The sequence below is a fragment of the Natrix helvetica genome (assembly GCF_964273705.1).
Source record: "Natrix helvetica genome assembly, chromosome: 3".
Classification (NCBI taxonomy): Eukaryota; Metazoa; Chordata; class Lepidosauria; order Squamata; family Natricidae; genus Natrix; species Natrix helvetica.
Genome location: NC_138549.1, coordinates 123,476,846 through 123,490,162, shown reverse-complemented (window position 1 = coordinate 123,490,162; position 13,317 = coordinate 123,476,846). Strand labels below are relative to the sequence as shown.

Genomic DNA, 13,317 nt, shown 5'->3' with positions numbered 1-13,317 from the left:
TTGACAGGTAGTCCTCGATTTACCATTCAAAGTTGCAACGGCACTGAAAAAAGTAGCTTTTTTCACAATTTTTCACATTTACGACTGCCGCAGCACCTCCATGATCACATGATCAAAATTCAGATGCTTGCCCGCTGATTCATATGTATGACAGTCGCAGTGGCCCACAGTCATGTGATCCCCTTCTGCAATTTTCTGACAAGAAAAGTCAATAGGGAAGCCAAATTGACTTAACAGCCTTGCTACTAACTTAACAACTGTGGGAGAAAGGTCATAAAATAGGACAAAATTCACAATAACTATCTCACTTAGCAACAGAAATTTGGGGCTCAATTGTCTCCTAAATGGGCTCATACGTCAAGAATTACCTGCATTGTATGCATTCGTTTTTTGGTGGGATGGGCAGTCATACAAATAGAATGAATGAATGAATGAATGAATGAATGAATGAATGAATGAAAGAAAGAAAGAAAGAAAGAAAGAAAGAAAGAAAGAAAGAAAGAAAGAAAGAAAGAAAGAAATTCTTCACAAGAGTCCACTTGGGAAATTCCTGGGGCTAGAATCAAATCTGGGCTCTACCATCAGAGGGGCTTCTGGGTTACAGCAGGAGTTACAATTGAAAAGGCACTCCTAATTTAGGAGCAAAGAATCTTTTTCAGATGCAGATCTTCTCTGAAAGCCATTGAAAGATATGAAGAAGCTATCAAGTAGGCAAGGCTGAAAAGTGTCTGTTCGTTTGCTGCATGTAGCAATGGAGCAGATAGGAGAGGATAGAAGCTGACACATTCTGCCTTGCAGAGGTTAAACATGTCCACTTCAATCTTTATTTTTGAGTGGAGGAGGAAGATAGTATTAACAAATATGAATTATTTTTCCATCAAATTTCTTCAGATGGAGGGTACATGGGCTACAGATTGCAGGTGGCTCACATCTGCCCTGATTACTTAAGCATTTTTTTTAAAAAAATGAATTATATTTAACACCTATATATGCCTATGAAATAAGCAGCATATGAAAGAAAAAGATACTTCATAGTTTCATCATTCTAACACCAAGATTACATGCTTGTTCCAATTTATTTTATCTTTACATATAAAAGCAGCACAGGTCCACAGACATGCATCAAACTACATTGTTAATGATTGAATTATTATTATTTTAATTGGGCATTAGCTCTACTATTAATAGCTGCTTAAATTGGGTTCTAGAAATGCTAGATCTTTAGAAACATATTAGTGAAGAAAAGCAGGAGAGAATGAGGCCATTGCTTTCATAAACTGTGAATATGTTTTTCACATCTAGCTCTTTTTTTCCCTTGATACCTGAAGTGGTAAAAGTGGAAGTAAAGAAGAAGAAACTCTTTCTCAAAAAATAAAAGCTAAAGCTTCAGAAGTCTATCAAATATAGAAGGACATAAGGTCACTGCTTTCAAGAGCTGTGAATATGTTTTTTCACATCTAGCTCTTTTAAATAAAAGCTAAATGTTTCCCAAGTCCATAAAAATTACAAGGGTATTCAGACAGAACCATGCATGGCTTATTTCCATAGAAATCATCTATCTCAATCACATACTTACAATAATACAATAGCAGAGTTGGAAGGGACCTTGGAGGTCTTCTAGTCCAACCCAATGCCTAGGCAGGAAACCCTATACGTTCCAGACAAATGGCTATCCAACATCTTCTTAAAGACTTCCAGTGTTGGGGCATTCACAACTTCTGGAGGCAAGCTATTCCACTGATTAATTGTTCTAACTGTCAGGAAGTTTCTCCTCAGTTCTAAGTTGCTTCTCTCCTTGATTAGTTTCCACCCATTGCTTCTTGTTCTACCCTCAGGTGCCTTGGAGAATAGTTTGACTCCCTCTTCTTTGTGGCAACCCCTGAGATATTGGAACACTGCTATCATGTCTCCCCTAGTCCTTCTTTCTCTTAAGCTAAACATACCCAGTTCCTGCAACCGTTCTTCATATGTTTTAGTCTCCAGTCCCCTAATCATCTTTGTTGCTCTTCTCTGCACTCTTTCTAGAGTCTCCACATCTTTTTTACATCGTGGCGACCAGAACTGAATGCAGTATTCCAAGTGTGGCCTTACCAAGGCATTATAAAGTGGTATTAACACTTCACGTGATCTTGATTCTATCCCCCTAGTCCTTCTTTCTATTAAACTAGACATACCCAGTTCACATACTTATAATGAAGGAGGTTCATTTCTCATATGTGTGAACCGCAGCAGAACCAGTGCAACAAAAGTAACGAGACACTTTCATTTAAGTCAGTGCCCATTAAGCAATACAGAACTGGTGCTGGGGGATTTCTGAGCCAATCCAGAAGGAAATAGAAACCTTGTGAGACGTGAAGAAATCGCCATTAGCCATGAGTCAGGCACTTCAAAACCAGTGGCATAAAACAATCTTCCAGGTTGGCCTTTAAACCACCAAACCGTCCTGGCAGAAGTTTTTTTTTTAAGGTTGATTCACTGGTAATCCAAAGCTACTTTTTAAAAAGGCTACCAAGCCTCTTTTTTTTCTTTTCTTTTTTTTTGCAACTAAATAGTAATGTTGGCAAACAATGGATTAATATTTGACTGGATTTTTCAGTCTGGCAAATGAAAGCAGAGCACACACAGCTTGGGGCAGAAATTCGTTTCAGCGAAATAAGGGCGGCAAAAGGAATGGTAAGAAAAATAAGCAAACAAACCCTGAGGCTATAAGGCTTGGAGAAAGAACAGGATGTATGGGAAGGAGCCGATAGTGACATTAAGTACGCAACAGTAAAGGATAAGAAACACAACTGATGTCTCAGGAGTGGCCTAATGTTTACTCTTCTCTATAGTTCAGCCTAATTTTATTTTTAAGGGTTTCGCTTCCTGTGGTTCATAAATATATTTAAAAATAAACACGGATTAAAATTCAGCATTTCTTATACTTCATTTTTCTTTCGCTCGCAAGTGTCTAGCTCATGAAAATGTTTTGTGAAATCCAGAAATCTAAAATAATTAGATGTCCATTACCTAGAGATGGGCCTGCAGCTTTTCACTCCGCATTACTAGTAGAAGCACATTAAATGCATGTCAAGTGGTATTTACTGTAGACATTTCCCTAATTATAGGAACAATTAGTGAACAATAAATCAGGGAAGCCAAGAATACAATATAACCAAGCTGAGTCTGTTTCTCATCTCATCCTCAAAGCCTTCCTAAACCGGAATGTATTGCTTGTCTTCTAGAGCACAAAAGAGCCAGCTAGGGCATTACATGGAGCATGTGCAAAATGGAAAAGAAAAACCTGTGATGAATTTATAACAGAAGCTCAGGAAAAGGGTCTTTTTCTTAGAGTTCAAAGGCACAAGAGAGAATAGCTGTCAAGAGACCAGAAGGAGGCGGAGGAAAATCTTTAGTGTATAATGCCACATTCTAGTCCAGCCCCCTGCTCAAGCAGGAGATCCTATACCAGTGCTGGTGAACCTTTTTGATACCGAGTGCTGAAACAGGGGCGCACACGCCAGTGGTGGGTTGCAGGCGGTACACCCCGGTACGGGCATACCGGAGCCTGCCCGGAGCACTGGATACTGTTCCAGTACGGTGCTCCGGAGGGCCCACCCGCCTGCCTGAGCTCCTTACCTGTCCTTTAAAGACTCCGGTGCTTTCGTGCATGGCGCATACAGTGCCTATGCAATGCTCCCCCGAGCAGCTGGAGCATCACGGAGGCTTGCAGATGTGTCACTGGCAGGTATGATGCATGCGTGTGCCGCACACATCCATGTGGGCGACGCCGGGCCCGTTCCAACCGTACCGGTTGGAACGGGATTCGGAACCCACCACTGGCACACACAGGAACTCCAGAAACCAGAAGAGAAGTTCCCCGGTGCACATTGAACTTCTAGTTTCAAGCATGTGCGCCAGGGAACTGATCTTCTGGTTTCTGTCACTCCTGCGCATGCAAAAACATGTGCACCAGAACCCAGAAAAGCAATGGGCGATGGTTGGCATGCCCGGAGAGATGGCTCTGCATGCCACTTCCGGCACGCATGCCATAGGTTCGCCCTCATGGTCCTATACCACTTCAGACAAGTGATTGTCCAGTCTCTTCTTAAAAACCTCCAGTGATGATTGAAGGCAAGCTGTTCCACTGGTTATTTATCCTCCCTATTAGGAAGTTTCTCCTTAATTCCAGGTTGCTTCTCTCCTTAGTTTCCATCCGTTGTTTCTTGTCCCAGCCTCTGGTGCTTTGGAAAATAAGTTGACCCCCTCCTCTTTGTGGCAGCCTCTCAAATACTGGAAAAAGGCTATCATGTCCCCCCTAGTCCTTTTCTCTAGAATAGCCAAACCCAAATCCTGCAACTATTATTCATATGTTTTTGTCTGCAGGCTTTTAATCATCTTAGTTGCTCTTCTCTGCATTTTTTCCAAAGTCTCAACATCTTTTTTGTAATGCGATGACCAAAACTGAATGCAGTATTCCAGGTGTGGTTTTACTAAGGCTTTATAAAGTGATACTAATACTTCACGTGATTTTGATTCTATGTCTCTGTTTATACAACCAAGGATTGTATTAGCTTTTTTGGCTGCTGCCTCACACTGCTGGCTCACGTTTAAGTCATCGTCCACTAAAACTCCAAAGTCCTTCTCACATTTACCATTTTTGAGCCAGGTTTCGCCTATTAGAAAGCCTGGGTTTCTAAAAAGAACCCCTTTGGCTCTGGAAATGAATTTATGTACTTTTAGTTCGCGTTCATTCAGTCAAGAATATATAACAGGAAATGTGGCATTATACACTAAAGATTTTCCTCCGCCTCCTTCTTTCCAATCCAGTGCCTTAAAAGCAAACTAACACATTGAAATAGAACACTCTCTTCCTCTTCAAACAGGAGGAAGAACTCCACCGACTAAATGTTTATGTGTGAAAGACACAGGAAGAGTAGAGCAAACAATCATAAATCAGTCCTCACCAACCTTGCAGATATGTGGAGCTGCATTCCAAAACTCCTGACTATGATTGGTTGGGAAAGATTGCCCTAGATAAGAAGCCTGTGCTCGGGGAGTTGGCTTAGATTTGCTTTGCTTCTAATCATGGAGGTGACATAATTTTCTTCACTGGGACAAAGAGGAGATATGACTTGCCTTCATCAAACATTTTATTTCACCTTGAGCCTTCTCCACTCTTTCTCTCTTAACCTTTCCTGTTAGCCTCCTTCATCACTTATAAAAATCGGATGAAGTTTCTATACAGAGGTCACTCCCAACAATAGCTGGCTAGAAATCTTTCACTGCCTCAGAGGCTCCTCTCAGCACTCTACAGGAAATTGTGGAGGTGTTCCAACAGAGTGAAGCTTATGTATTCACTATTTTCCACTCTTAAAACCAAAGAAGCCTTGAATTTACCCTAGTAGGGTACTCCACTTTAATCTTGCTAGAGTAAGACTCGGGGCAATTTAGCAAACCGCTGTGGATGCATAAGGAACTTTCCATTTAGCTGAAACTTAAAAAATACACATACAAGAGATACAGGATGCTTCTAACCACCAATGTTGCATACCAACAAATATTTAGCAGAAAATAGCTAGATAGAAAGACTAAAGCATAAATAAATTTAGGCTCACAAGGGAGCTCACAAAAGAAAAGGGGGAAAAAAGCTTTTTTGGCTATGTCAATAGTAAAAGGAAGAAAAATGAATGGTTGGAAGAAAAATGAATGATTGAGCCTGCCCGTTAGAAGATAGTGGGATAGTAACAGACGACAGGGGAAAAACTCCGTATTTCCTATCTTGCATTCATCTTTTCTGAAAAGGAAACTGTCTTCAAGGGGACCTAAGCAGAACAATTGCTCTTTGAGAGGCTGGCAACCTCAAGGAAATAAAAAGACGGTTAGGGAGGCTTTAGCTATTATGACCAACTTTAAATCTTCAAGAACTTGTAGATATCATTTCAGATACTCTTGTTCTGAAATTTGAGAAAGCACAACGATTAAGCACAGTTCTAGAGGACTAGAGAAGGGTAATTACTGTTCCTGTATACAAAAAGTGGTAGAAAGAAGACCCAAATAACTACAGGCCTGACAATTTGACAAAGAAGCATGGCAAGATTCAGAGAAAAGATTATTAAGTAATCAATTTGTAGGTATATAAAAAGAACATATTGCTTGACTGGAACCAGCATTGGGATATCAAGAAAGAATAATGCCAAACCAAGTGATTTTTTTAAAATTTACCTGCCCTTGTGATGGACAAGGTGTAGCTTTACTTCAATAAAATATTTTATAAAGTCTCCTTTAATATTCTACTAGCAAAGATCTAGACAGCAAAATCTGAACTACTGATGATGACTAAATGGTTGACCATTTATATAAAATAAGAACACATGCATGTGTCCAACTCAAGCAAGGAAAGTTCTGAATAGCAGGCCACAGAGTACAATTTTAAGGCTTCTGTTCAATATATTTGTAAAATAGGATCATAAAATGTATAGACAACACATAGTAGGAAAATAAGGTATTATGATTCAGAATGATCTTGACCAAGTGGAATAACAGGAGAAGCCATCAAAATATAGGTCAACAAGGGTAGAGATAAAATCCATTATTTAGGTAAGAGAAATGGACTGCAATACATGAAAAAAAGACCTTAATGTCTTTGCAGATCACAAGGTAATCACAATGCAAGTGGCAAATAAGCAAATGCAATTCTAGGCTATATCAATAGCAGTACATTGTCCTTCCTCTTGTTCTGTGTTGGTCAGATTGTGCCTAAAACATGGTGTCCAGTTCAGGGAAGCACACTTTAGCAAAGACGAAGGAAAGGAACCATTTGTTTGATCAAAATAAACATGGTAATTAGAAGATGGTTTGGGAGCCTACCATACCTGAAGTTTCTGCAATAGTACTACATCAGCTATTTTGTCCTTGTCCTGCTTTGTTTGTTTGGCTTTCCAGTATTGCTTCTGAGCAGAATAGCGGTTCATGGGACATACTCTGAAGAGACAATCTGCAATGAGAAGAAGCCAAGGAATTAGAAAGTGATTGTTCTAATACCATCATTTATTTCATGTTTATTACTAAGTGCTACTGTACTGTTATATGAATAGAAATACCATTCTTATAAGATGGGTATAAGATACCAATCTTATACATATGATACAAATCTAGAAATAAAACCCAAATAGAAAAAGCCTTTAAAAATGTAGATACAACCATCAAAGTTAGCCGAGTTTCTCCACTCAAGTGCAAAACAGCTATGTGAGAATACAAATTATCTAAGAACTTGCATACATTGTCACAGCAGATGGCACACCTAGCAAGTCATATTTGAACTTAGAAAACTGAGCACAGTCAAACTGACAAGTAGACTTTGACTTAGGACCACAGTTGGAGGTGAAACTTCCATTGGTAAGTGATGCGGTCATTGGATGAATCATGCCCGATTTTATGACCTTTCGTTGTGGTCATTAAGTGAATCATGTGATTGTTACGTAAATCCAGATTCCCCCCCCCCCCAATTTACTTTGCTTGTTGGAAGGCCATGGGAAATTTGCAAATATTGATCACATGACTTTCGGACACTACATCCATCATAAATATATTCTGGTTGCCAAGCACTCGAATTCTTATCATCTGATCACAAGGACACTGCAATGGTTATTAAGTGCAAGGGCTGGTTGCAAGTCACTTTTTCAGCACCGCTGTAACTTTGAATGGTAGCAATGACTGTTAAGTCTAGGACTACACGTAGTTAATAATTAGATGGGAGACTATAATACTCTTAGGTTAGATCTGTGTTTCTCAATCTTGGCGACTTTAAGTCTTGTGGACTTCAACTCCCAGAATTCTGGCTGGGGGATTCTGGGAGTTGAAGTCCACAGGACTTAAAGTCGCCAAGGTTGAGAAACACTGGGTTAGATGGAAACCTTTTGTGTGTGTGTATATATATATACAATATAGAAGAAGGCAATGAAAAATTACTTTGTATTGTTGCTAAGAAAACTACACTGGCAGATCTGTGTAGTCACCTGGAGCTGAACATAACTCAAAACAACAGCTTTTATGTATGTTTATGTATATACAATGTGTGTGTGTGAGGACATTTATGACATTTGTCACTGAGCAGATAATCATAAATGCCAACTCATCTATAGCTTATACTGTTTATAAGAAAACAGATTCTCATACATATTTTAGAACTGAGGACCAATTTTAAATGACATTGCACCCACAGCTGTCAGGCAATGACAAACAGTAGAATCCTTCTAAGATGAAGTTAGAGTAGACTAATTCTTCCATACCTTTCCCCTGTCATGAAATACGTATTAGAATAAATACAGAAGATAGATACAATTGCTACTGAAATGTCAGCCTGCATTTATTTAGGAGGAAGGGAAACAAATGCAGCACATGCCTACAAAATATACCGGTACCTTCTTCATACTGTCCATTATAGAGTGATACATTACAGCAGTGAAAGTGCCAGACCTATGCTTGGGATTCAGAAAATAATTTTGCAGAGTCAGCTCTCCCATGTATGCATGCATTCCAGAGCTGAATCCTACTTTAATACTGGCAAGAAGGCACTTCCTCTAACAGACAGGAGAGGAACTTAAGGGATTGCAGGCAGGCCACCTGATTAGCCACAGTGTGGCTAATCACTTCCCTATCCTCTCTCCACCCCTTTATCTCATGATCTTGAGTCCTTTCCTGACAAGTGGGTTTTTTTTTCTTCTTCCTCCTAAGCAAGGTCCCCAATGCCTCTTCACCAGAAAACAGCAATGTGAATGCTAGGGAATATATCAGGAAAAATGGACCCCATGCAACTCTTCATCATCTTTGTACCAATGCCCCCGCTGCCAAAAATGCCATCAACACATTTGCAGACAGCTGTAAAACTCGGCCAAGAAAATTTCTCTCCTACCTTAAAAAAAATGTTTCATCTCCCGTGAAAGGAAGAATATATTCATTCATTAGAGAAAAGGAAGGCTCAAATACTTTTCAGGAGACTACCTTTAAAAGTTTAAATGAAGGTGGGGGGGACCCCATATTTTCCAGAGGCAATGGCTATCCTGCTTGAGGAAGAGTTGAAAAAAACCTTGTCACTAATACAAAACATGGACCTACTCAGTGGTGGGGTTCAAATTTTTTACTACCAATTCTGTGGGCGTGGTTTGGTGGGCGTGACAGGGTAAGGATACTGTAAAATCTCCATTCCCTCCCCACTCCATGGGAAAGTTACTGCAAAATCCCCATTTTCTCCCGATCCGCTGGGACTCGGGAGGCAGAGAATATGGGAGCGGGGCCAGTCAGAGGTGGTATTTACCGCTTCTCTGAACTACTCAAAATTTCTGCTACCGATTCTCCAGAACTAGTCAGAACCTGCTGAATAACACCTCTGGTATAGTTTCAGTGAATTTTGACTACCGTATTCTCCCCCACATCTCTGGTCAACATGGTTATACAGTATTGCTTAGTCACTTTGAAAATGGTAAGATATTAACTTTTTTTTCCTCTTTGAAAAATACCTTGCTGTTTTTTCAAAAGTTCCCTGTTTCCTGGGAAACAATGCTTGAAGGTGGGGCAAAGCACTTTTGAAACAGAACCATGTAGAAAGAACAAGAAGTAACAGCCCCTGCACATTTATAAGTGAGACAACGCCATGGAGAAAAAACATTAGACTCAACCCTGCCCAGAGTTGAATCAAATTTCGTAGCATTCCACATCTACATACAACTTGTGAAAATCACTGAGCCATACAGCATCTGAGTACTAATTCCAGTCAGCTTTGGCAACTACTAGTGAGAAAGATGTTCTCAAGTAGATGAGATCAAAGCTCTTGATGTCACTCATTGCAATCCAGACACTTCTGATACAAAAAGAAAATCATTTCCAGTCTTGGATTGCACCCCAAACTTCTGGCAAGCACTTCTAGAGAAGGAATAATAAGCCGCCAAAAACACAGCTCTCACTGGTTGTGCAGGGGAGCCATTTTTACATCTTGTTTCACAAGATTCTTTGTTCTGTGGGAAAGCCCCATGACACGTAAGCTCTGGATCATTATACCCTTGCCAAAAAAGTTCTTAGCCAGTTCTTTGTGTCTGTGGTAGAACCCAGGTTCTGTGCTAGCAACACAGATCTGGTCAAACTATGTTTCCAAATTACTTCATGTTGACAGTACATATTCAAATACAATTAAATATTCATTTCCCAAATCCCTCAATACTGAAAACCAGATGCCGGGGAGAAGAAAATAATACTAGGCTTCTCCTAAAGAAGTTTATTAGATCATTAAGTTAAAGTAAAGCATAAAAAAAGAATCTTGACAATGGAGGTAAACATATGAGTTAATACGGAGTTATTCCCTGTCGTCTGTTACTATCCCACTATCTTCAAACAGGCGGGCCCTACCTAATGAAACTAGAGAATAATAGATTGATTGGGCGTTGATAAAGTTACATCCCTCCTCAATATCTCCCAAGGTAACAACTTAGAGATCCCATATCATGTATCCATTGTTAATAAAAAATCAATGTTGTATATTTTGCACTTTATTCTACTTTCCTCCTCTAGTTACCTGAAAGCAAATTGGGTGCCTAGCTCCCTCTATTTCCAATTTGCTCAAAATCAGACAAAGGGAAGAAAATAGTTTCTGAACAAAATGTTTAGAATTCATAGTAGAAACCTTTATTTAAACCTCAATTTAAATATAGAAACAAAGAAGAAAGGAAACAGATGGTAATTAAAAAGTCCACAAAGAACATAAGGTTACAGAGATTGAATGCTCTTTAATTCAATAGTCCTCCCACTTTTTGCCTAAGCTAAAAATACTGAAGGAATATGTGCGGGTATTTTCATGAGCATCATTTATAGGGTTAATTTCTAGCAGTGATTCGTTGACTTCGGATTTTGGTCCTTCCCTGAAGGCTGAAAAACAAGGCAAGACAGAAGTATGAATACTTTACTAAAAGAATGTCATCCTCCCATTGTTGATTCTGCTAGATACTGCTGAGATTCTGGATGGAGTCTATGAACAACACTGATCATGGAATCCATTGTCTTCTTATACCGTTATACATGTATAACAGTATAAGGCATGCAACAATGGGAAGGGTGTTTGCCATTCTACTCTGCAGTAAAATTGTTTGTTCAGTTCACAACCAACCATTAAAATACCCATTTAGCAAAGAACAGGATTTGAACACTATTCTTGTTTTCTTCCAACATGTTCAAACATATTGAAAAAGCCTTGGGGACAGGTAAGAGTGAGAGGGAAAAGGAACTTGTCAGCTTTTGTTGTCCTGGCCAAGTTCAGACACTTTATAACTGAAATCTATTTTTCCTCACTGGTTTCAGCAGTTGCTGCAAGATATATGAGCTCTTGCATGTGTACATCTTAAAAGCTATTTCATTGAAGAAGTCTGCTTCTCTAGAAATATGCAATCAGTTCTCACCCAGAAGCTGTGATTAGGCTGTATATTTTGCAATAAAAAGTTATAAGAATGTATGTCACCCTAAGAGGCATTTCCATGAGTCACAATGTACATGTTTAAAAAGAAATGCTGAAGCAATCTTTGATGAACCTAGTTATTGGGGTTTCAAGCTATCAGCTGCCTTAGAAGAGGAAGAAATTTCTGTGTCAGAAATGCCAGGATCTAAACTAAACTACTCCTTAACATTGTCATAAAATACTAATATTAGTCGATACCTACTTCATTGGTCAGCTCTCATAAAATACATAAAGCATGTTCTCAGCTAGATTCATCCCAAACCTAATGCTTCCTAAGACCATGTAAAGTGAGGAGAAGGTTATAGTAAATGTCGAACTGTATTCTTAAATGGCCCACAATAGGTGTCCTCATTTTGGGTACAGGTGCTAAATAGAAAAAAAAGAGTATTTTTAAGTGAAACTGATTGCTCCAAGTATTTAAACCTAGGAATCTCCAATGGGTATAACTAAATAGGCCTCCAATAAATCCCCAGATCTGGAATTATGTTCCACTGATTTTAATATCTCCATCCTAAAGTTTCAGTGTTTGATGACTTACCGGTAATCCATACAAAAAAAAAATTCTGTGTGAAGAACATACCCCTTATCTCTTCCTCATTCAGGCAGCTTTTAATAAAATGATGTTTTCTAAGTTAGAAGGATCATCATTTCCTTTTTAATGCAATGCTATTTTAATTAGTTTGACTGTAGTAATCTAAAATTGTTTCCACTGAATCTGACAATATCAAGAAGAGAAAAAGCATGTGAGCCTTAATGCATTGATTTCAGGGTCAATTTGCTAAATCAGGGGTCCCCAATGCCCGGTCCATGGACCGGCACTGGTCCGCAGCATGCCAGCAACCGGTCCACAGAAACAAGTGGAGCCCCATCTGCGGGATGCAGGCAGCATGCAAATCCACCCCACCTCCAGTCCACAGAAAAACCTCTCTCCATGGCACTGGTCCCTGGTACCCACAAAGTTGGAGGTCGCTGCGCTGAATCCAAGAGCGGTAAAGCTTAAAAATCTGCAGATATATCCTAAATGTTGCTTGCCTTCTATAATTGCAATATTAATTCTGTTTCAAAAACCTACACTATAACTAATGTCATATATCCATGCAGAAAAGTTGGAAGCACCTGAAAAAATTCCATTCCAACATCAGGGTTTTTTTTCAACTATGACTTTTTGTGTATGTTCCCAACAAGGAAGAAACAAGAGAGGACACACTTAGGGGAATAAGGCAGACATACATACATATAAAAATAGGATGACCCCCCTCTTCCTGCCAACTGCAGGACTGCCTTACTTTCCACATCAAATGCAAAAAAGAAAAAGAAAAATGTTTTTAATTTCACAAATCATTTACAGCTTTAGAACTACATTTGAAAGCAAATGGACGGATCTAGATAAAATGATAACAGGAAAAAAAATTCAACAGTGCAGTGTTTGTTACATCCTGCTTGAACCTGCAATTAGTTGGAAGATATTTTCATTCCACCAGATTTATCTACAGTGTTTCAGAATGCATACCTCCCTTGGAATAGATACTATCTCTCCTTTTTGAGCAATAGGTCGCAATATATGTGTTTCAAAAGAATTTAGGTTATGCTTTGTTTCTTTTCCCCCATTTTCTTGTTCAGACTTTCCTTTTTCCTAAAATGTAGAATTCTATTTAACAGAGAAAGAATGCAAATAATAGGAAAACCATAGCAGAAAGAAAGCTGATACTGATAGAATTAATTTTCAATGTACTACAGATACATTAATTGTAAATTAATTTAAACAGGGCTTTGGAAAACATATTTAAACTGTCCTAGAAGGAAGACACGTGTGCGATTTTTATACTTCAGCAGTTGCA

The 13,317-nt window shown here is 39.0% G+C and overlaps 1 protein-coding gene across 1 annotated transcript in view; it reads right to left on the bottom strand.

Annotated features, from left to right (window-relative positions):
- The window catches only part of ITPR3 (inositol 1,4,5-trisphosphate receptor type 3), a 128,435-nt gene that overhangs the window by 79,171 nt on the left and 35,947 nt on the right, over positions 1 to 13,317 (bottom strand). Inside the window, 1 exon segment of the mRNA XM_081948825.1 lies at positions 6,855 to 6,976. Within this exon segment, the coding sequence (XP_081804951.1) occupies positions 6,855 to 6,976 (122 nt within the window).